Here is a 25061-nt window from a genome sequence, read left to right on the forward strand (position 1 = left end):
TGAGCACAACATTTAAAGAAAAATATTACCCATTTGCTGTTTCATTCAACCGGTGTCATGCCTCCTGTCTCTTCTTATCCTAGCACACACATACTGTGTTGATAATAGTGGAGTATCTGATACATCATCGAAAAGGAAGGGAAAATAGCCTGGGTTACCTTTTAAAAAAAATTCTGCTGCAGTGAAGTCTTTAAAAAAAAATAGTTATGAGAATTGATGTGAGACTAGAGTGTGAAACTACTACTTGCAAGGTTAGATTAGTCTAGGCTGAGCAACTTTGAGAAGCATGCCTTTTAATAACAATAGACATTCACGTTCTTTGCAAGTTATATAACTTTGGGTTATATAAAAATGCTTTATAGAATTAAATATCATAAGAGGATGGACAGTGTACTGTACTGTGGATTAAATAAAAAAAACTATGTGGGGAATACTTGAAAGCATCCAGTCATCAGGCTTGTGGCAGGGTGTCATCCCAGCGCATGCCCCTCAAGGCACAACATGGCTCTGCGACCAGCCCATCCTCAGTTCCATCCTGGACCTCCCAATAACTCAGTCATAGAGCAGAGTACTTAAAACAAAATTCCAGCTCTTTCCCAATGCTTTCCTCTGGGGGCTTCCAGCTCACTGCTTGTTCTAGGAGGGCTTCAGGTTCCCAGATCCCCTTCAGTTCCCTTTGGGCCATAGAGCTCTCCCAGTCGCAACAAGGCCAGGGGTACCAGTGGAGACTCTTTTCCCATTGGTCTTCTCCTGCGGTTGTCTCTGGATTTGACTCTTTAATCTTGGTTATAGCCCCTCTTCCCTTTGGTTCAAGGGCCTCACAGCCCTCCTTTTGGGGGCTGTGCTGTGATTCAGGCAGGCTGTGGCCCTAAGCCAGCTTCTCCCCAGAGGCCTGTTTAAAATATCCTCACCTTGTTACACCTGGACACGCAGGTGTTTCAGACAAACAGATCTCAAAATAACACCTTCATAACAAAGTCCTTTCCTCTCAGGTGTGTCTGCTGGGGTCCAGTCTTCCTGTTATTCTCACAACTTGGACTCGGGTCAGTGCACCTCAGTCCTTTGCCATAGGCTGGGAGAGTCCAGCAGGTATGCTGTCCCTCTTCTGCTAGTGCCTCTTCTGCTAGAGAGGGGAGCCTTGTCCCACCCTACACTACAAGTCTTCTCGCCCTTAACAAAACAGTAGTCTGGGGAGTTTTCTCACCGACACTAAGTATTACCCTAGGACAACTTCTTCTGTCCCAGCATCGTCTTCTGTCTGCTTTGGAACTCCTGGAACCTTGAAGGGGCTTAGTCATGGAACAGGGGTGATTGGCCCGAGTCCCCACTACCTCTTACAGGGGACAGAATACCCTGTCATAGGACTATTTGACTCACTCGGATTTAGTGACATGTTTGTTAATTTGTTTCTAGTTCCATTTTTAGGCTAATTTGTTCTGCTCCTCCTCCCCAAGTCTTTCTCCCCTCCACCTCCTCTGATTTTTGTGTTCAACAGTATAAACCTCAGTGCTGAGATCAATCAACTAGAGATTATCTAATTCTCAAGGCCTCTGCTCAGAGCACATCAACCACCCAGTGTGCTAATTATCAGGAGGCTCAAAGAAGTTCATTGGTGAAGATATCTGCAGCTGTGCCCTTCAGTGTTCTTAAGCTGCTATAATGGCATGCAAAATCACTCAGGGCTGAATGTCAGGATGAAAACAGGGCTGTTGAGGAAAAGGAACTGTGCTGACACATTGGTGAATGTTTTTGATCCTTTTAAATAGTTTGTGACAGATGGGTTACTAGAAATCTTCTAAAAGGCATGTGTACAAAATACCATTATTGGTAAATTATATTATCGTATACCTTATTGGCATAAGATGAAATTATAAAGATCGTAGCTGGCTTTGCTGATTGAGTATCAGAATGACATTGTATTTGTTACTAACCGTGAAATGATCAAAAAGTTAGCTAAATCTGCTAAATGTTTGCTTTACATTTTAGTCAATCACAGATGCATTGCGTTTCCTTATTTTGGAGGAGAAGGGATTCATTCATTTTTAACTGTATCTGTTAACACGGCATTGAATTTTAATATAAACATGACATACTCTGCTATGATAAAAACAAAAAAGTTATACAGAAATGTCTCAGACGTATTAGTTAATGTTTGTAGAACACTTTGGAGATATAAAGCAATATAAAACTATTAAATGGGGGTCATATTCATTAATTCATAAACCCTTATTTCCCTTGCCTCAGGGGAAAGTCTGTCATTACATACACACACAAAAAGCCAAAAATAGGGCATATGCTGTACTTCCCTTACACTTGGATCGTTATTATTGACAGAGTGAGGTCATGAACACTTCCTTTTTGTTTTAGTAAAAGGGATATATTCTTCCATCAAACTTTCCTTTTCCAAGTTTTACGGTTTGCTTATTCCAGTAAAAAAAAAAATATTATTGATGTAGAATGGAGTGTTTTTTCTTTCAATGAGATATGCTGAAATAATTACTCTGAAAAAGTCTCAACTGCTTTATTCTGGTTACTTGTCAAATGAAATTTGCATGGCTGCATTAACTAAGATGACAGGGTGTCATGACAAACCCAAAAGCTTAAAAAAAATTAAAAAGAAACATTTTTATGAAATGATGCCTTTTTAAAATATCCTTAGCCTAAAAATGAAATTGACATTACAGAACAGTTTTATTTTTACCTCCAGAGTTTCTTAAAATGAAAGATCATTGCTTTCACTCCACAAAACAGGAATATATTGAAACAGGAAATAATAATTGTGAACGAGACCTTTAATAATTACTTTCCAATCTATTTACACTCTCCATTGGATGACCAAGGCCATTCCAAAACATGGACCACCATGTTGGTTGGTTGGTTGGTTATTTATTAAAGCATGATGCTTGCACCAGTTTCCCCTTTACATTCTGGATGTCACAGAAATCTTAATAATGCTGAGCCAGAGCCAACACAAAAGAAGTGCTCTTATTTTCCCCTCCTTCACTGATGTTTCCCAGGACAGTAATGTTGGCATGAAGAGTAACATTGGACCTCTAAGCATGGTGGCAAAAAGTCAGTGGGAGCTACTAGGTGCTCAGCACTTGTGAAAATCAGGCTGCTTGTTTAGGTGTCTATGAATATAGGAGCCTCATTTTTGAAAATCCCAAACTGCACGAATATCTCTACTTGTATGGAACATAATATGTGGCCTTGAATGGCTTAAGTGATAGGATACAGAATGACCCTCTTCTAGGTCACCAGTTCACATTTTGCCCAGTAATGGATGAAAGTTTAAGTGATGTATAAGAAGCTCCTTCGTGCAGTCTCACCTCCTGAAATACCAGCAACTCAAGTTTAAATAATTTTGGATGAGCACAACATTTAAAGAAAAATATTACCCATTTGCTCTTCACTTGATTCTATATGGCTCTTCAGTGGCGTATTTGAAATGACTTAGTTGTCTCAGTCCAGTTCCTAGTGGGAAAACACATTTCTCAGTGTTTAGCTAACTGAAATGGAAGATCATATCTTTTTTTTTTAAATTGGTGTAAAAATTTCTGCATGATAAGTGAGGAAGGCTCCTCTCCACTTTCTACTGCGAATGTGACCCTTTCAAATGATCACACATTTAGCAATCCAAACTTGTTCATCTTTGGATCATCATATGCTAGTGTTCTTTTCTGCTGTTCCAAGCAGCATGCACTATTGCGAAAGGTCCAGAATTCGTGGTGTTTTCAAACTAAATTTCTCAGACAAGAAAAAGTCATTAATATACACACATATATATTGTTCTGTTTTTTTGATGGAGTAACCAAAAAAATTCAGCCAAAAATGAACAACAACAACAACAACAACAAAGATTTGGAAATGCCGCTGCAGTGTATCATGGGAGATGTAGTCTTGCAATGGAGGCTTGTCCATAGAAGAGAAAGGGGGCATAAGGTACCTGAAGTAAAACCCCCATGAGGCATAATAGCTTCATTTCCAAATAAAATTTTCAGTTTTTCTCTGGAAATATTTTGTCTTCATTTATTTGATGAAAAATTGTCCTTTTGGGATGGGTAACTGGACAATGTGTAACTATTCCCCTCTGCTGCTTTCACCACAGAATGTTCCTTTCCAAGACCCCCTTCTGCATTTAATTCACAGTACTGCTTCTCTCTTCTCAATGAAAAGTCTGGCTCAGACCCAGACCTTGCAACTCTGGAGTGGAGCAAGCTCAATGCACACAAGATATTCAGAAAATTTAGCTGCCAGCCTCTTGTAGACCTCTGGTGAGCAAGTGCAAATGGTAATCTTCAAAGGGTTATATAACTCAGCCAAATCTGGGTGAATTTTCACTGCAATGCAAAAGGCACTTTGCCATCAGAGTGAACCCTCTCACAAATGTTACGCGCCTGCTCCAAAGCATGGAGGAGCTAGAGCGTCTCAACAAAACACTTTTATAAACATCAGTAAATCTGTATCTTTTCTCCTGATCTGGTTTTTTGAAATAACCAAACTGTTTTTGCTTAAGCCATCCAGAAACATTTAGTCCAAGGCAGACACCTGGAAGGGAGCATTACAGCCTGAATAGTAAAGTTGGTCATGTTATAAGCAAGTGAAAAAATAGGGTCTTATAATGAAAAGTATGTCAACATTAATGACAGGTGTTGATGCCAACTTCCTCTATAACAAAAATCTTCAGTTTATGTTAGCAATGGGGGAAAAAAAAGAGATGTAAACAATCTATCCCTACTGAGGAATTATAAAATCTATCTATGAGGAGAATGATTCATGCAGATTCATCTGTAAGCAAACAATGGATGAATAATAATGTTTAACATTTATGTATTTTTTTCACTCATATTGAAAAAGAACAACACATACCATTTAGTATTCAACTGCAAATATTCTAGTAGGAGCATGTTCTGAGTAAAAGCTTCTTCTAAGAAATAATTTGCCTCTATTTCTCTTCCCTATTAAAATATTAATCTCTGCCTCGAGAAAATCATTTGCCTCATCGTAGTTCATCAAGAACTGATAAAGGATATGTTTGTGGTTACGGGCTGAGAGTCAGAAGACCTGACGTTCCAGTCTTGGTTCTGCCACACGCTTACTATGTGACCTTGGGCAAATCACTTAACTTTGCTTTAACTTAGTCTCATCATGTGTAAAATGAGGATTTTAATACTTACCTTACCTCATAAGAGGACTGCCAAGCTTAATTAGTACACCTCTACCCTGATATAACGCCACCTGATATAACACGAATTTGGATATAACGTGGTAAAGCAGCACTCCAGGTGGGCGGGGCTGTGCGCTTCGGTGGATCAAATCAAGTTTGATATAACGCGGTTTCACCTATAATGCGGTAAGATTTTTTGGCTCCTGAGGACAGTGTTATATCGAGGTAGAGGTGTAGTTATTGTTAGTAAAGTCCATTAAGACATTTGAATGGAAGGCTAAATACAAAGTATTGTTATTGAAAACATTTCACTCTTTCAAATAAAACTCTACTCTAGTAGTAAACTGGAAGTGCTCGAGTATTCAGAAAGTCATTCTTCAGTTACTATAACCATTTGTTACTGGATATTTGAGATTTCAAACCCATTTATTCCGTTCCTCATCAGGAATGAAATGGAGACCATTTAAAATGTCTGTCAAACAACCAGAGAGAAAAACAGACACATTAAAATAGCCAGTTGTGTGGTAGTTAGGGCATTCAACTGGGATGTGGAAGATGCAGTTTCAGGTCCTGCTGTACCTGACTCAGAAGAGAAACTTAAATATGAGTTTCTCAGACCTCTAGTGAGTGCTCTAGCCAGTGGGCTATTAGGCAGGGCACTCTCTCTTCCCTCCCCGGAATGGAGAAAGTTTTGTTGAAAGCCATTTTTTTCCCACAAAAAATTTCAGTTCAGCTAATTGGCATTTTCTGATGAAAATGTTTTGTTAAAAAATTCCCAACAAACTCTAATTGCAATCCAGATTAGGGAATAAGTAGACTCTTTGCCCATACAATACTATGGTTGTTGAGACTGTAGGCTGGAATTTTCAAAGGAGTTAGGGACCAAATTCAACTGAAATTCAATGAGATTTGGAGTCTCACTCCCATAGATTCCTTTGAAAATCTCATCTGTAACAATGCATGTACCTCTCCTAATCCCTGAATACCGCCTTCTAGCTCTGCCAGAATCAACAAAATTGGTGCAGAAACCAGAGGGGAGGTCAGAGTCTTAAAACCTTGTCGATATGCAGGGAAAGAATAACAATTCTAAGCCTCATTACTTTCCAGACTTTAATAATGTCTCTCAAGCCCAATATTTCTATATTTAGAGCTTCAGTTTTATTCTCAACATCTAGGTTTTTGGTTTTATAGGAAAATATTTTCCTGTTAATTAAGCTAGTTCTTAATGATAACATGTATAGGTATCATAACATAATGAAGTTCTTCCAGAGAAGTATTCAGCTTGAAATTTTTCTCAAAAAACTTGTTATATCTATCTTAGAAATTCTTGGGGAGTCAGAGTCTAATTTAGCTTCTAGGGCAACAAATGTATAGAAAGTAGGATTCAAAGCAACTTTCCATAATGGTGCTCCCTAACCATAGATTTTCCAATTTATATCTGAAGCTGTGATGATGATGCCATCAAACCTCTAGTGTTTTGTCTCTTTCCTCTCCGGGCGCGCACACACACACACACATACATAAAGGCCTAAAAAAGGGTCCAAAGAACATCGTCACTGGCAGAGTTTCCTTCAATAATTGTTAAACCACCACTAAAAGACATCAGATAAAAATAAAACATCAATTTATGCAGCAAAGATTATGAAGAATTAAAATAAAATAGAATTTAAAACTCCTACGTCCCCAGTCCAGCTATCCAAAAAGCCAAGGAATAAAGGAAAGTCATACTGAATGGCACTGCAGCTAAGAAAACAACATAACCCCCTTTAAATCTGTCCCCATATGCCTGCTTATCTTTCACCTACAGGCCAGAGTAAACGGTCTTACCCTTTCCACCCTACACCATCTAATGTACGATTACAGTATGGGCCACAGATCTCTGCTATCCCCACATTGTCTGCACTGATCTGTATACCTCTTGCAGTAAATGAGCCAGACTCAAAACTCCAGTCTGTCCTCCTTGTAGAGGTCACAGACACACATCACCTGACTTTTTACATACAGCCCAGGCTCTCTCTCACTTACCACCCTACTATTAGCCAAAAAGTCTAATCTTACAGAGAACTTCTCCACCCCCCCCACACCCCCCACTAGCCCAATATATGAGTGGAGCATGGATGTGGGTGTTAGTATAGTAAAACTTAAAGGTCATGCTACTGGAATGAATACACTTAAAAGGTCAGACTTAACTTTTGTTTTACATCTGGCGAGGGTCCCAGCTGGAGGGTGGGATACAAAGGTAAAGTTAAGTGTGTTGTTGGAACTCTGAGTGAAATCCTGGCTCCCCTGAAGTCAACAGTAAAACTTTCACTGACTTCAGGGGAGCCAAGATTTCACCCTCTTAACTATAAACTTATTCAGTTTGTGAAACTGAAGCACAGGGTGTTTTTTGTTTTGTTTACCAACTTTAGCACTAGATGGGTAATACAGTCTCAATCTCAGCTCTACTTTAATGCTGGTTTTTGTGAGGGAATTATCTTTTTTTATTTAAATACTTAGAGAAAATCAGAACACGATTAACAAATGGAGAAAAGAAACCAGTTTACTTAACAGTCTGGATTTTCAAAGAACCAAGAACATTTCAAAGGGACAAATATGTATTCAGTGCACACATTCTTCTGTCTGAAGCAAAATCCATATAAAGGGGTACATTGGGCCAAGTTATTGTATGAAAATGTCTAGCTATTTGCATATGGAAAATATAACTTAATTAACAAAATTCAGTATCTGATCAGTAACTACTTAGAAGCTTCTACTGAGACCCCTTTTGGAAGGGAATTATCTGTTTTCCTGACTTGAAGAGAAATAGAAAATAAATTTTATTGTTTCACCAATACAGTCTCCTCAAAAGCAGTTGTTTGGAATATTAGAATGGCAAGGAGGGACTGTCACTCTTGCCTGCCTTGACAAGGACAGATAAACAAGTAGGCTGTGCCTAACTGAGTACGAACCTGTCACTGAATTTTGATCTCACACCAATGTGAGATAAGGAGTGATGCTAGTGAAGTCAAACCAGTAAAACCAGTAGAAGTGTGATCTGATCATCTCCAGTACATGGAATTAATGGTTAGAAATGCTTAACAATAGTAATATATCTTGATAAATGTATTTATGTTTGATGTTATTACATTGATAGCCACCTATTCTGTGCACTGGTTGTCCTTGCGGCAGTTAGAATTAATAATCCCTTAGCATTATCCATTATAACAAATAATAGGGAGCTTTTATCTTTTATGCTTTCTCCCCCTCCAAATGTTTCTAATGTTATATTTGAAGACAGAGCTCTTCATCTATTTATGTTCATACCCAATCTCTCTGAAAATAGTAGGTATCAAATGGTGTCTGCCATATTTAAATAGTTTCCATTATAAACTAGTGCTTTCACACGTTCCACGTTTTTCAAAATATTTACTTTGGGGACTGAAATTTTCCATGTTTGTTGTTTGCCTGAAGGTTTTACTTTTGTTTGTTTTTATACTTTTATTTTTAACTTAGAACACAATCCTTTCAGTTATTTTTGAGCAATGGGAGAATGAAGAAAAACATATTTACCATGGTGTAATAATAATAATAATAAAATTAAAATAATATTATAATAAACAATAAATTAATACTTTAAAAAAACATCCAATCACACTGTGGGTAAATAATGTAAAATACAAAAGGCACTGGAGCAGGGGAACTGGATCCTGGGTCTCCCCAGGAGACTGCTCTAACCAACAGGCTACAGCATCATTCCTGTGTGTATTCTCTCTGGACCCATGATTCTTTTATTATTTATTCACAAGGAAACAGTTTCAACAAGATAAACTGAGGGAGCGCCACATCAGAATAGCCTAGTGGTTAGGTCACTCACCAGAGAGGCGACAGATCCCTGCTCAAATCCTTTTCCCCTGCCCACCCCCTCCCTCAGGTAAAGTGGGGACTTGAACCAAGGATCTCACTCATTGCCAATGAGTATCCTAGTCACTGGGCTCAAAGTTAGAGGGAGGCCCTTCCCTGGCTGTTTTGTATAGGGGCTTGATCTGGTAGGCAAGCTCTGAGAATGTTGTGCTAAAAACCACATGGAACATGCTTCTATTGGAATTTTTGCAGTTGAATCCTAAATGGTATATGTTCTTTTTCAATAGGGATGAAAACATTTACATAAAAGTTAAATATTTACTTATACACTCAGGGTATATTGTCCCTGAACTAAAATAGACAGAAGAACACCTATCTTTCCCTGGTTCATGCATCACTCTGGAGTTTAGGCGTCCAGACACCTCGAGTGAGGCTGCAGTGCACATGTCCAGAGCTAAGTTCCCTCTAAGCCGCGCAGTAGGCTATCAAGGGCCGTGCAGGCGGGGAGAGGCACCCCTCCCCTGGTTCAGCCTGGCAGGGGATCACATGCAGTGGAGAGGAATTAAAAACCCCAAGCCAAGCAGCGGAGCCCCCAGCCCATTGTGCTGCAGCCAACTCGTCTGGTGGGTTTAAAGAGCCACTGCGAGTTAGCAGGAGGTGCCTGAGCCATCGTCCCATGACCCCACTGTGCTCCCTGGGACGGAGTGCCAAGCTCCCCCTGGTCCCCCGCAGCCGCTGCCCCTCATCCCTCTGGGCCCACCCCCGAGCTCGCCCAGCCTTGCGAGCCAGCCAGTGGGCTTGGGGAAGCGAAGGCTGATTCCCCGTGTGGCCCATGGAGCGCGTGTATCCAGGCACAGAGCTCGGCCAGGGGCACAATTCCAGTGGCTGATGTAGCTGAGGGTGGTTTTACCCATCCCGTAGAGGCTGGGTAGTTCGAACCCAGCCACAAGCACCTCCCCCATGGGTGCAGGGGCAGAAGGCAGAGCCTCTCGCCCTGTGCAAAGTTGCCCACTTGGCCAGCAGCCTGTGAAGCTGGAGGTGCCCACGGAGGTGTGGGGAGTCTGTGTCGGGGGGCGCCCCATGGGTGGCCCCTCCCCCCTGAACTTTGCCAGGCTGGAGGGGCCGCATGGAGCGGGGCCGTGTGCGGCTGTGGGCTGGGGCGGTGGTGCTATTTCCCCGGCCCCACACAGAGAGGCACACCCAGCCCAGCCCAGCCGGAGCTGCTACAGCCAGGGAGAGGCACCCCTCTCCCGGCCCTGTGCTGCTGCAGGGAGAGAGGGCCGGGGGGAGTCCTCGCTCCTTACCGCAGCCCTGGGGCAGTCTGCACCCCAAGCCCCTCATCCTTGGCCCCAGCCAGAGCCCTCACCCCCTCCCTGCACCCGAACCCTCTGCCTCAGCCCTGAGCCCCCTCCCACACTCCGAACCCACCCCTGCCACTCATCACCTCCATATTGATGCGCATAACAAATTTCATTCTGCACATGGACATAAAAAATTAGAGGCAACATTGGTCCAGAGGCAGAAGCATAGGAGCTTAGGGAACTTGTAGTGCAAAAATTAGGGTGCTGATCGAGTTCATGTTTTGGCAGCAGTTGAATGGGGATTTTGGGAATCCCAGTGGGGCCTGATTCCAGGATTTAGGTGTCTAAAGTGGCAGTTAGGTGCTTAAATCCTTTTGTGAATCTAGCCCTTTGTGTGCATATAAGGAGTGAAATCCTGGCTTCGCTGAAGTCAAATGGGAGTTTTTCCAGTCAGTGGTGCCAGGATTTCACCCAGTATCTCTGTTCTCAACTCAAATCCAATAGTATAGTCAATTCCTAATGCCTCTAATCCGTACTCCTTATTTTCAGATACTAATTTCAGCTATGAGCCCTAGAGCTACCATCAGCCTTCTTTTATCTTGGTTTCCTACAGCTCCTCATATAGTGTATGCATGTAAACACTAAAGTTATTTTTGTTTATTTAAAAAAAAACCTAATTGAAGTTGCCTCTTTTCAAAGTAGGTCATGAAAGAAATACAACACAATTGCACTAATTAAGAAGGGTGTTTTTTTCTTAGCAAAGTGCCAAGAAGGAAAGATCAATACAGCAAAAACCCTTTTCACTTTAGAGCAGAGGGAGCTGGAAAAGATCCACTTGAGCTCTCAGAACTGCAATGCTGGAGGCTGATATCATTAAGAAAACCAGCTGAGGACTGAAAAATAAACCAAGCAAACTAATAGGTTTTAAGTGTAAAAATGGGGGAGGGGGTGAAGTTATACATCAGTAACATCCTAAATATAGGGATGGGCTTTAATCTTGGTGGTGCACAACTTTGCCTCTTTTGATATAAAACTAGAGCTGGCTGGGCATTTTTCAATGAAACATTTTTCTATTGAAAAATGCCAATTTGCTGAAATGGAAACTTTTTTACAGGAAAGGGTCAGTTGTGATGAATTTCCCGTTTCCAAAAATTTGGAGGGAAAATAAAGGGTCAAAACATCCCATTTTGACATTTTCAAAACGAAAAATTCACTTTTTTCAGTTTGAAACAACATTTTATTTTGAATTTTACATTAATTTATATTTTAAAATATTTTTAAAGTTACAAGTTTATTGGAAATGAAACACCTTGAAATGATCAAACCAAAACATTTCAATTGACTCAAACTAATTTTTTTTTACTTTCAGTTCACAATTTTATTTTTTTTTTATTTTTTTGAGATTTTTGACTTTTCACCCTGATTTGAGACAGGAAAATGTTTCAAAAATCTCACACAAATTTCTGAGAATGGAAAATCCTTTCCTGCCCGGTTCTAATAGGGACCTTGTGCAGTTGCAGAAACTTGTAAAGATATGCAGTGAATGTGTCTTGCACATCAGAGATTAGTCTGCCCCAAAGCATGTCATATTTCAGAGTGCTGTGACTCTACTCCTGCATTCAGATACATATGGATGGATCCTTAGTCCCACAGGGAGTCCCCTTTAGTTGCTGGGACTTTGCATGAGCGTAGTGGTCTGACCCATTCATTCCTACCACCAGGAATGATCTCTTCAAGGCAAAGTGGAGGTTTATTTTCATTAAGTATTTAATTCCCACTCTCATTCCCTCCACTTCCTTTTTCCTTCAAAAAACAGAGTCCAGATTCAGTGACTAATTGCACAAGATACACTTCAACATGTCGATATCAGAGCTGGACCATTCCTCATTTACATCGGGGATTTTCAGGAATAATTGCATTGATTATAGACATAGTTGTTGCTTCCAGTTATGAAAATGTGTGATTGTGGGTAGCAGTGAGAATTTTATGAACGTAAATTCAATCTTGCTATCTGGATTTTTATTCATTTATTTTTGTTCGCCCTCATTTAAAAAACAAAACAAAAAACCAGAAGACTCAGGTAAATATAATTCCTGGTGTTTTTAAAAAGCTAGTCTTAATGTTGGGCTATTTGGGATCCCTGAAAGCCCCAGGCCTTTTGTCTTGGGGGTCTAAGCCCCTGCTGAGCTGCTATAAATGTCACTCAGAGGACCCTGACTGAGCCAGTACATAAGCACATATGCCACAGCAGCACTTATTTAAAGCTCTTCTCTTGTTCTCCAGAAACTCAACTTTGATTTTAAAACAAAAAACAAGAAGTTGCTAGGTGACATGGTTGTGAAGAAAGCCTCAAAAATAGGAACTGAGTGTAACCAATAGAGAGCCTGGAACAATAGCTCTGACAGGTTTGACCTCCTTCGTTCCTATCACTGAGGCGTTAACTTACATGGCCAACTATGATGATTTAATTATCAGTGTAGTTATCTGTTTAATTCCTCACAGAGGGAAAAAAGAAGGGAGCGTCAGAGAACTCCAAATTTTACTGTGAATGACATCTCATCTCACATGGGAGATGCCACCATTTATTCCTTTTTCTCAGTCAAGAAGAAACCAAGTCCAAAAAGCTCAGCAGAGGCTATGGGCATATTTCAGCCTCATAAAGGGAGCCCAATGGAGTTCAGAGAGCATCCATGGTCTATATCAGCGGTCCCAAATGCAGTACCTGCGGGCGCCGTGGTGCCCGCTGGGGCATCTATGTGCACCTGCATACTGGGCAGTGGACAAGCATCCGCCGAAATGCCGCCAAAAAGCAGCAGCATCAAGAGGCGTCGCTGCCGAAATGCCGCCGAAAAGCAGCATCACCAAGAGGCATCGCCACTGAAATGCCGCTGATTTTTGGCGGCATTTTGGCGGTGACACCTCTTGACGTTGCCACTTCTCGGCGGCATTTCGGCGGATGCTTGTCCGCCAGCCACAGTCCTTGGTGGCTCGTCATCCGGCACCCACCGCCAGGAAAAGGTTGGGGACCACTGGTCTATATTATAAACAATTTACCTCATTTTGGCAACTCACCTGAGTGTAGCTTGAAAAGAGTACATCACCATTCTTTTTTTCTTCTCCCAATTTGACCCCTGGTCATCAGCAGACTTGGTCTATTATCAGAAGCTACTTAAAAAGAAAAGGTGGCTTAAATTATATCTGCCTGAATCAGCAGCAGCTTACGAGGCAAGGGGGATATGAAAAAGCGAGACTACCTGCCCTCCAAAGCTTCTGGCATCCCGGGAGTGGAACAGGATAAAGCTTCCAATTCAAGAGAAGAAATCTGGAATGAAAGACAGACAAGGAGCAAAAACGCAGAGTACGAGACAAAAACAATTGCCGTTCTCTCGGTGAGGAAGATGCTGATTCTTAATCACTATTGTGTTTAGACATTCTGGTTACAGAGCCTAGAAATAGATAGTAGGCCTGGTTGAAAATTTTCTGCTGAAACTATTTTTCAACAGAAAATTTGGGGGGGGTTTGACTAATTTTTTCATGGAAAGTGGCTGCTTTCCATAGGAAATGCTGCTTTTCATCAAAAAAACCAAACACCAGAAAACCAAAATATTTTTAGTAGAATATGATGCCTCAGAGTTTTGTTTTATTTTATTTTTATTTTTTTCAGATCCTGTTCTCTTCTGTGGGATTGGCTTCCTGGCCATGTTTCCCATGATGCACTTCCTCCCCTCCTGATAGGAGCATCATGGGTGTTGTTGGCAGTGGTGCATCATGGGAGGTGTAGCTTGACCAGGGAACCTAACCTATAGAGGAGAATGGGAGCAGAATTCACCTGAACTTTGACTTCATAAGGCACTAAGGCAGTGTTTTGAAATCAAAGTATTTTGATGTTTGGCAGAAATTCTTTTGTATTCAGATTTGTGTTGAAAATCTGAAATGTTCCTTGGAAGATTTAGAAAATGAAAAAATATGTTGTATCACTGAAAGTTTTCATGCAGAAAACTGCCATTTCCCACCCAACTCTACTAGGTGACTAGATAAATAGTATAACCTCACTTTAATTAGAGACAGAGGGGTGTGGAGTGAGAAGGAAGAGCCCGTGTTCAGCTTGCATTCAAAGTGCCCGGGAGCTGCCATATTCCCTCAATGAGTCATGCAGGTGCCAGCCCAGCTTGTCTACTGCCTCAGCCTTGCCCTTTGGCTCTCTGATTAGCCACCAGCAGGGAGGGGAAAGGAAATAGGAGGGGGCAGTATTAGTGAGTCTTCCTCACCTGCTGGCTCAACTCTCTTCTGCTTGAGGCAATGTAGGTGAATATCACTGTGGATATTTTGAAAGGGAGGGAGGATTAGCTTCTCCTAGTTCATCCTTCTTAACAGGCTGCTGACTGCTTCTAGATTGCAAATCCCCAAATCGGCTCTTCAGGCAGCCTCTGCTGCCCCCTGGAGCTTCCTGGTCATATCCCTGAGCAAGGGTGCAGCCCTCCAGCATCCCACAAAAGAGTAAAATACAAATTAAGGATTAAAAAACAGAGAGAAAAAGAGAGAAAAGAAAAGGCCGAAACCTGGTATTTTGTTTACCCCAACTCTCACTTTAAAAGAAAAAAAAATGATAACCATCCTTTTAAGTTCTATAATTAAAATAACTGATGGTAGTTACCTTGCATTATCAACAGGCATTTAAGTCCCTGATCTTACAAACATGCACTCATTATTCTTAAACGCTTGGGGTCAACAATATTGTGGGTTAATTTTAAGTATATGACTAGTCCCATTGATTTTATTGGTGCTCCTTATATGCTTAATTTTAAGCCCACGCACGTGTATGTGCGGGATCGGGACTCATTTTTTTCTGCGTATAGTTGAAGCTAATGAGACCCTCCATAACATGTAACTGGTTATGAGAAAAGGTGTTTCAGGTAAAAAAGAGCTTGGATGTGTTTTGACCATCTGCCTGTTGTTGTGTGTTGTGAACTTAATTATGTTACAGCGAACTCAAATGTTATCACTTTAGTTTTAATGTGAAACAGCCCCATAAGCACATTAATGTTGTCTCTGAGCACTACTTAAAAAAAGGAGAGAGAAGGAGTATTAATCTAGACAATATTGATCACCATTAATGAGGGGAGAACATTTGGTTACTACACACACACCCCACTCCACCCCAGCTTTCAAGTGGAGATTTTCTCAGGATTTTAGAGATGGACTGAGTTTTATTGTGCGTGAGGGATTTTTGTTTTGTTTTGTTTCTTTGTTCCTGAATCAGACTTAGAGCTACACAAGAGACAATTATGTTCCTCTCCTCCCGACTGTCTTTTCCATAGTCTGATATCAGGTTTGGAGTATTTTTGTGTGGGGATGGGGAAAGTCAAAAGGCAGGGTTAATGAAATTTAGTATAGTCTTTCATGGCTCAGCTGAATTTCTAATGAGTAGATTACTCTGGGGCAGAGCCAAGATCTCTGGATCATTTCAGATGGATGGAGCCCTGTGCTTGTGTATCTTATTGCTGCATTGGCATCTGCAGGGGGGGGGGGGACTTAAATGCATGAGCGGGGATCATCTGGTTATTTATGGGATGGTAACAATGTGTATAAAGATATGATCTGACACATATGTCAAAGTAATTCCTGTTCACTGACTTCAGGGAAAATGCATTATAAATCCAGCTTCTTAGTGTGTTTGGAATTCTAATACAAAAGGGAGAAAGGTAGCTGCTATGGAGGCTTTCTCTGTAGTTGCCAAACTATTTATTTTGCAGTCAGACTGATTTCCTCTGGCTTTTAATTCATTTAACAAAGGTGTTGTCTGGAAAAAAAAAAGAACCTCTGTATGAGGAAAGATTATGATACTAATAACTCAACCTAATAAGATGCATCCCAGGAGCAGCACTTGTAATTTCTTGAGATATTATTAATAATGCTCACAGCAGCACAATGTACGTCATCACTGAAACTGAATTTTTGTAAGAGGTTTTAACTTTACCATCTTTCCTACCACCAAGGAAATGAAAGTGCTATTTTTAAGATACTAAAAAAAGGGTTGCTGTTTTTTTGGTTTTTTTTTAAATCCAGCGCTGTCACAGTTTCTTACACTATTGTTATCACTGTTGTAGGAATGAACAGCTGTGATAGGAATATATGTTTAAATGTAATCAAATAGATGGAGATAAAAATGGCTTTAACAGGCATCACTAATGTCTTTGGGGGCTTTGATTGTTTTGAGAGTATTATACAAAGGGATGCTTGGTGAATTATTCAGAATTATTCAAATACTATTTACTCTAGTAGACAGCAGTAAAGTTGTATTTAACTGTTTCCTTTTTTAAATAGGCTCTTTATAGGGATTTATAAAAAGTGCTCTCTTAATGTGCATTTTTGCCATTTAATGCAAAGTGCTGTAGTTCACAAAAGTAGATTTATCTGTCTGCTTTGATTTCCATCACCTTAGTATCTGACCTCCTCGCATATAGTGATGAATTTATTCTCTCAACATTGCTGTGGATAGGGAAGTTTTACCCCTACTTCATAGATGAAGAACTTGAGGTACAAGGAGACCAAGTGACTTTCCCAGGGACACACAGGGAGACTGTAGCATAACGGAAATTGAACCTAGATGTCCCGAATCCTAGTCCAGTGCTTTAATCACAAAATCATAGGAGGAGGAGAACATGCTATGTATTTTCTCTTTTGCATGAGATGCAAGCGCCTGTAATATAGAACCCAATTCTTGAGACGAACTTCTGCTAAATTATCCAAGGTATTGGTTGTGGTGGAAATACAGCATCTGAGCCATTGCTGAAATAGAACAGGGAAGGGGAATAAAAGGCATAATGAAGTTCTGAAGAATTCTATTTACATAAATATGCAAAGACATCTGTTACAACCATGAACGACCTGCTGGTTTAGATCATCAGTGGGGGAAACTTGTCGTTGATCAGCACTGCCTACAGTAGCAGGTGCTACTCTAGGCAACAGGAATTACTGAAGAGGTTTTCAGTGAACAAAGACCATCCTGCCTGCCAAGAAGAGACATTTGAGAAATTAAAACAAACAGCAGACTCCTACAAAATTCTTCATTTATAATGTGTAAGCATGCTCTTACTTCCAAACCTTTACATAGTGGTCATGTGTTCGGTGTGGATGTCAGAGCTGTATGGCTCACTTAAAGTACTTAAAGCTGTTATGGTGAATTTTCTGAACCAACTAAACCAGAAGAAAAAAAAATTGTCATCGAGATTTAGAGAGATAACATCAAATACAAAATAACATCTTATTATATAGCATTTGACTTATTTTTTTATCACAAAGTATACCCAAACTAGTCATGCAAAACTGTCTTTCTTTTTAAAGGTTATGGTTATTTTAGTAAATCATCCAAGCTTGACTCTTGTGCTTTATGAACCACCGAATACTTGAGACATTACAACTTTTTATTATGCAGAGATGTGTGCATATACATCGTTCTGCACAAAGTGTTCTGCATTATTCCCTATAAATATACATTTGCTATTTTTTTTTGAGTTGCTTATAATTTTACTGCTATTTTATTTAAGTTCTCTGAGGAACATTGTGCTGTTTTTTTGAGGTTACTGTCTGTTTCTCATGTGGATAAACCACTAGGCAGAAGACCAGATTATAAAGTTTGGGCTGGAAAAGATTAGGTGTGGTGTGGCATACCATGCATTGACTGTAATTGCCAGTAGTGCTGATCAGAGTGTACTCGTACACTGAAGGGGGTATCCAAGAGAACTGTAGGAAAGCTAAAGTGCTTTCAATATTTACAACACTCTCTTTGCATCTCTCGCATACAGGTTGAATCACAACTGTAATAAATGTAAATACTTTCGCCTTTACAATATTAACTGTGTCCCGTTAAATAATGTGCCTCAGTTCTGGTAGCAAATAATATAGTAAATCAAAATAGAACAAAAACTCTCTTGTTTTCTTCCCCCCTTTGAACAGAGCGTGGATCACACTTCTTGTAAACCTCATCAAATTGAGGTGGGGCTAAGATGAGCATAACCAGTGACGAAGTGAATTTCTTGGTGTATCGCTATCTCCAGGAGTCAGGTAAATTACTTGTCTTTCATCGGAACACGGGTCACAGATGGAGAGAGAGAGAGAAGAAAACCAATTTATTGCATTGTGTTGTGTCAACAAAATTGCATTGAGCGTTAGAGAATGGAAAACCCAGCACAAAACCACATGTCTTTGAAACCATTCCCCATGATAATAGGGCAGACATACAAAGGGGCAAAAATAAATATTGTAATTAGGCAAAACAAGAAAATAAATAGCATTATGTTAACAAATGTCTAGTAGAATTATGTCATACTAGCCAAAGTTATTTTTGGCAGCATATGCACAAAGCACAATTACTTAATCCCTTGGGGTTTTTTAGCCACTTAAGAATATATCAGTCAGATACTTGTCAAATGAAGTGAGATTTTCTGCAAATAAGCTTTTCATTGGGCTGCAGATAAGTACATTTCTAAATGATTATTTGTATGTGTAAATACCTGATTTTTGTGTGTAATCAATGTCACTGTGAATCTAATGGTGCAAGTGGAATTCTCTTTGTCTTCCCTTCCCTCTGCTCTTCTGACCGCTCTCTTTCCAAACATAGGAGGGTCTTTTAGAGTAAAACTGTAATCTGTGCTTTTAAAAAATACTTTCAAATTGATGTTTAATTTTAGAGGATCCTTTTTCTTTTTCCCAGCCTGCGTCCACTTCCTAGCTAACAGCAGCCGATAGGAATGCTGCTTTGCTGATGTGTAGGGCAAGTGCCTTGTCCAGGAACTGACACCCACTGTCCCAACAGGGCCTAGAATTGCTCTCTGCACCGGGTTAGAGATAACTACAGCTAGTTGAAAATTTTTGAATTTCAAAATTAAAAAGAACATAAATTTTAGCAAAAGTCCCTGTTTTTTAAACCAGCGCTAGGAAATAACTTTCTGGCTCCATTAGAATAGGCAGATGAGATCAAAATCTCAGCAGCTATTTGGAGTGGAAACTCAAATGTGGATCACTGTTCAGAGAGATCAGGGTGCTCCTGCTAGTTGTCCCAGCGTGTATTCCATTGAAGCTTATTGGAAGTTCTATACATAATAGGCCCTCTGAGAGGCCAGCACCAGCCTTCTTTCTCCCATCTGCATAGCACTCACTGTCTGTTTCCCCTCTAATCATCCGGCTCATTAGAACAGGACATGGCTGCTGTCTGTGATCTGGTGATGGAAAGCAAGGGCTGAGAAAAATAAAATTTGATCTAAAACTTAATTTTGAAAAACAAGCTGATTGGAGTTTCGCTCTAAAAGGCTTTTGAACATCTAAAAAGGATGCATGGAGGATACAGCCATACCTTAAAAAGAACAGGAGCACTTGTGGCACCTTAGAGACTAACAAATTTATTTGACCATAAGCTTTCGTGGGCTACAGCCCACTTCTTTGAATGCATGCAGTCAAATACATTTGTTAGTCTCCAAGGTGCCACAAGTACTCCTGTTCTTTTTGCAGATACAGACTAACCCGGCTGCTACTCTGAAACCAGCCATACCTTAGAATCCTTGAAATTACTTTCTGTTGTATATTTGCATTGTTATATTTTTTTTATGTAAATGATTCCACATCACAGTGTTGTGCAATAGTTTTCCCCTATGGGACAGCAAAAACCAAAGATGGCAGTCTTTGCATTCCTGCCCGCCATCAACACTCACACTGATGCTGTGGAATGATTCAAAAGGAAACTTTATGGACCTCCCGATGAATGGCAAGATCGAAATGATGGTGGAATAAGGCTCTTCTGGATGTTTTTCCTCAACTATTTTCCAGTATTTTTTAGCCGTTTGCAGGGGAAAAACATGTTTCTACTTCACATGCAGCTTTTATTTGACACAGAAAGCTATATTTCCTTAACTTTATTATGCATGAGAGTAAATACAGAGTAACTCCACTGACATCACTGGATTTACTCCATATATAAATTGAGAACAGAAGTTGGCACCAATAATTTAAAGGAAAAACTAACTCAAACCAAACACATTTGAGCCTGGATACTATGTGTGGTCCTAGTAGTAGTATCTGATCCAGTTGTATACAGGTACAATGTTGTACGGTAAAAGGGAACTATAAGTAATCCTGTGCCAGCAGATCTGTTTTTTTAAGAAGCATGTACTATACAATTGGTATTGACTTTCTGAGCAGTGCTGGCTCCAGGTTTTTTGCCGCCTCAAGCAAAACAAAAAACAAAAAAACCAGGAGTGCCGCATCTTGAAAAGTGCCACCCCAAGAACATGCTTGGGACGCTGGTGCCTAGAGCCGGCCCTGTTTCTGAGCCATGCTTATGCTCTTTTCCTTTATGGAGTTTTAAATTTGTATTTTTTGTAACACAAATAAAGACATCTGAGCTTGTAAGATGCTGTGCCACCTTCTAACATAAACAATATAGAAAGACAAGATAGTAAATTAAAAATGTCTAAACAAGATTTTCTAATGATTGTAAATTTGATATCCTGTGGGTTTTTGTAATATAGTTTGAGTTGTCATCTACAGTTGACGGAGTCTGCAAAACCAGGGATTTTCTAGATTTCCATCAATGATATTGTATGTTGGAATGTGAGCTCACAAAACATCAAGAATATAGATCAAATAGCAACATCAGAGTCATTTAAAAAGAAAACAGGTGCTCAATGTTCCTTTTTTCTCCTTTAATGTTCTCTTGTGAGAATTCTAAGCTTTTGCCCTTGAAATTTGCGTGAGTAGGGAGAGATGACAAAAAGGAAACACACACAAGACAAGTAGGCAAAGCCATACAAAGCAGGAATATTCCTAGATCGTTACAAATATTTCACAGCTGTGAGGCAGCAGGTCGCTTGAGGTTAATTCAAACATTGTCATGGCAAAGGTACCTGTGAGTACTGTGCACTTCCTCATGAAAATACTCTAATGACATGATTATGGAGGAAGTTCAAGCCTTTTCCTTTTAAAGTTGAAAAATTCATCAATAAACCTCAAAGGTTACTTTCTCTCGCGTAATACCTTACTAGACCGGAAAGCTTGTACCCAAGAGAATTAAAAGAATTGATTGAAAATCTCGCTTAACCATTATTGTTAATTTTTAACAAATTTTAGATTACTGGGAAGGTTCCAAAGGAATGGAAAAAAGTGAATCTTGTTCCAGTATTTTAAAAGGGTAAATGGGATGATCCAGATAACTATAGATTATTTAGTCTCAAATTGATACTGGTAAACTCATGGAAAGGCTGATAAGGGACATGGAATCATAACTAATGCCAGTCAACATGGTTTTATGGACAACAGGTCTTGTAAAAAAAAATTGATATAATTTTTTATATGATTACAAATCTGGTTGACGACAGTTGACATAATATATTTTGACTTCTGTAAGGCATTTGACTTACTCCCACATGAGATTCTGATAAAAAATTAGCACTATAGAAAATCAGTGTAGCCCATGCTAGATATTTTAAAAACTAATTAACTAATTAAAGTTCAAAAAGTAGTTGTAAATACAGAATATTCATGCAATCGGGATTTTTCTGCTTAAGTTCCATAGGGATCTGTTCTTAGATCAATGTTGTTCAAGATCTTTATCAATGATCTGTAAGAAAAGATAAAATTTGCAGATGACCTGAAAATTGGTGAAGTGATAAATAAGGATGTGGTTAGGTCAGTTTTACACACTGATCTGGATCACTTGGTGAGGTGGGCTCATTTAAACAAAAGGTGTTTTAGTTTTAATACAGACAAATTCAAGGTTATACATCTGAAACAAAGAATGTCAGTGTTCATGCTTCAAAGATGGGGACTGTATTCTGGAATACAGTGACACTGAAAAGAATTTTGGGGGCAAGGGAGATCACTAATGGAACGTGAGCTCCCAGTGTGATGCTGTAGCTAAGAAAGAGAACACAATTATTGGATGTATAAGCAGGGGAAGATCAAATAAGAGTGAGGGGGGGATAGTACCACTGTATATGACATATAGTGGCATTACTAGAATATTATGTTCCGTTCTGATGTCCAGACTTCCAAAAAAAATTTAAAAATTACAAAGGGTTTAAAAGAGCTACAAAAATAATATGAGATCTGGAAAACATTCCTAATAGCGAGAAGTTTAAGATCCAAGCTCAGTCTTGATCCAAGAGAAGGGTGGTCACTGCCTACAAATATTTACATGGGGAAGAGATTTCTGATAATAGACAGCATTTTGATCTAGCACAGGGGTTCTCAAACTGGGGATCGAGACCCCTCAGGGGGTCGGGAGGTTATTATGGGGGGTCGCGAGCTGTCAGCCTCCACCCCAAACCCTACTTTGCCTCCAGAATTTATAATTGTGTTAAATGTATGAAAAACATGTTTTTATATGGGGGGGGGGTCACACTCAGAGGCTTGCTATGTGAAAGGGGTCACCAGTACAAAAGTTTGAGAACCACTGATCTAGCAGAAACAGGCATAATGAAGCTAGAGAAATTCAGACTAGAAATAAGGTACAATTTTTTAATAGTGAGGATAATTAACCATTGGAACAATTTACCTGGGGACGTGGTATATTCTGTATCACTTGAAATCTTTAAATCAAGACTGGATATCTTTCTAAAAGATATGCAATAGCTCAAACAGAAGTTATGGTCTTGGTACAAATATCATTGGGTGAGGGTTATGGCATGTGTTATGCACAGGTTAGACTACATGATCATAATGGGTCCCGTCTGACCATAAGATCTATGAATCTATTTCTCTACCTCACCCCATGGAATTCCAGGTAGGGTGATTAATCCTGAAACTCCTTCTTTTTCCCATAACCCTCCCATTTGTAGTAACCATAGTTACATAGTGGGCCTATCATAGAGCGAGAGATAGAAGAGGCTATTAGACAGACAAAATCAAACAGGGCACCAGGTGAAGATAGAATAACCGCAGAAATGCTAAAAGCCGACCTGAATATGAGTCCCGGGATTCTAAAGGAGCTATTCAACAAGGTGTGGGAAGAAGAGAAGGTACCTGAAGCATGGAAGAAAGGTATCATCGTGAAATTACCAAAGAAGGGTGATTTGTCTTTGTGTGGTAATTGGAGAGGTATAAACTTACTATCAGTGCTCGGGAAGGTTTTCTGCAGAGTTCTGTTGCAGAGAATAAGACAAGTAGTAGAAGAGATCCTGAGGGAATAACAAACAGGATTTAGGAGTGGGAGAGGATGCGTTGATCAGATATTTGTACTACGTACGATAATGGAACAATCTCTTGAATGGAACTCGCCACTGTTCATTAATTATCTCGATTTCGAGAAGGCATTTGATAGTGTCCACCATCCATCTCTCTGGAATATCTTAAAAATATATGGATTCCCTTCGAAAGTGATTAACATCTTCAAAGATATGTATGCCGGCAATAAGTGTTGTGTTCGCCATGAAGGACAGCAGAGCGAGTGGTTCCATGTGAGAATGGGAGTTAGACAAGGGTGCGTTATTTCGCCCATTCTATTTCTTGTGGTCATAGATTGGGTGATGCGGAAAGCCACTGAAGATAGGCCAAGAGGGATCACATGGGTACCCTCTCGTCATATTGAAGACTGTGACTTTGCGGATGACATCGCCCTGATTTCAAGCTCTCAGACGGACCTCCAAGAGAAGACTGATAGAGTAGGTAGAGTAGCAAGGTGCGTAGGACTTAATATCCATGCCGGTAAGAGCAAAATAATGAAAGTAAAAACAGCCAGCTCGACGAAGACAGTGTTATGTGACATAGAATTGGAGGAGGTGAACGACTTCAAATATCTTGGTAGTTACATATCGGCTGATGGCAATATTCAGAAGGAGATATCTACCAGAATCGGTCTTGCAGCAAATGCATTTTATAGACTTCAGAATATTTGGAGGTCAACCATCTTGCAAATGAAAACCAAGGTAGAGATCTACAGGTCGAACGTCCGCTCTGTGTTGCTCTATGCGGCGGAAACATGGAGGACCAACAAGAAGATAGAAAGTCAGCTTCAGGGCTTTGAAGGAAGGTGTCTTAGGCAAATTCTTAACATACATTGGCCGCAGCGTATCACCAATGTTGAAGTGAGCCGATTAACAGGCATCAACAATATAGTGGATGAAGCCAAACAACGAAGATGGAGGTGGCTGGGGCATGTGTTGAGAATGGATGCTGACAGACACCCTCGTATTGCCTTACGATGGACACCACAAGGAAGAAGGAGGAGAGGTAGACCATTGGGGACGTGGCGAAGGACCATTGAAGAGGAAATGAAAGGTATGGGAATGAAGTGGGATGAAATCTGCTGTCTCGCTCAAGAACAAAATGAATGGAGGAGAGTGGTTGGCACCTTATGCTCCACAGGGAGTGAATAATAATAATAAGAAGAATAGTTGCAACAGTCAATCCTTTGGCCTGGTGGATTAGCAAATATATGCAAAATGAGTCCATTCTGTAGATTATTATTGTTTATAATTTATACTTTGTATTATCAAACTGCTGAGGAGCCCGAGGACCATAATATCATTGTGTTAAGTGCAGTACAAACACAGAACGGAAGACCGTCCTTGCCCCAAAGAGCTTATCTTAGTATAAAAAGAAGAGACAACAGATGGACCTAGACAGATGAGGGAATAAAAGGAGACAATATTGGTCAGCATGATTGGCAGTAATATGAGCACACCAGTGGTCTAACCATTATCAGGATTTTGTAGGCATCATGGCAAAGGAGAATTTTGAAGTAAGGTAATGAGTTAGTT

At 40.0% G+C, this 25061-nt stretch overlaps 1 protein-coding gene across 10 annotated transcripts in view; it reads left to right on the forward strand.

Moving 5' to 3' along the window:
- The window catches only part of TBL1X (transducin beta like 1 X-linked), a 262718-nt gene that overhangs the window by 182337 nt on the left and 55320 nt on the right, over positions 1-25061 (forward strand). For all 10 annotated transcript variants that reach the window (XM_039500173.1, XM_039500176.1, XM_039500177.1 and 7 more), the window contains one exon: positions 18268-18375. In XM_039500173.1, the coding sequence (XP_039356107.1) occupies positions 18318-18375 (58 nt within the window). In that variant the 5' untranslated portion in view covers positions 18268-18317. The remainder of the gene's footprint in view (positions 1-18267; positions 18376-25061) is intronic.

This window comes from Mauremys reevesii, linkage group 1 (assembly GCF_016161935.1).
Source record: "Mauremys reevesii isolate NIE-2019 linkage group 1, ASM1616193v1, whole genome shotgun sequence".
Lineage (NCBI taxonomy): Eukaryota > Metazoa > Chordata > Testudines > Geoemydidae > Mauremys > Mauremys reevesii.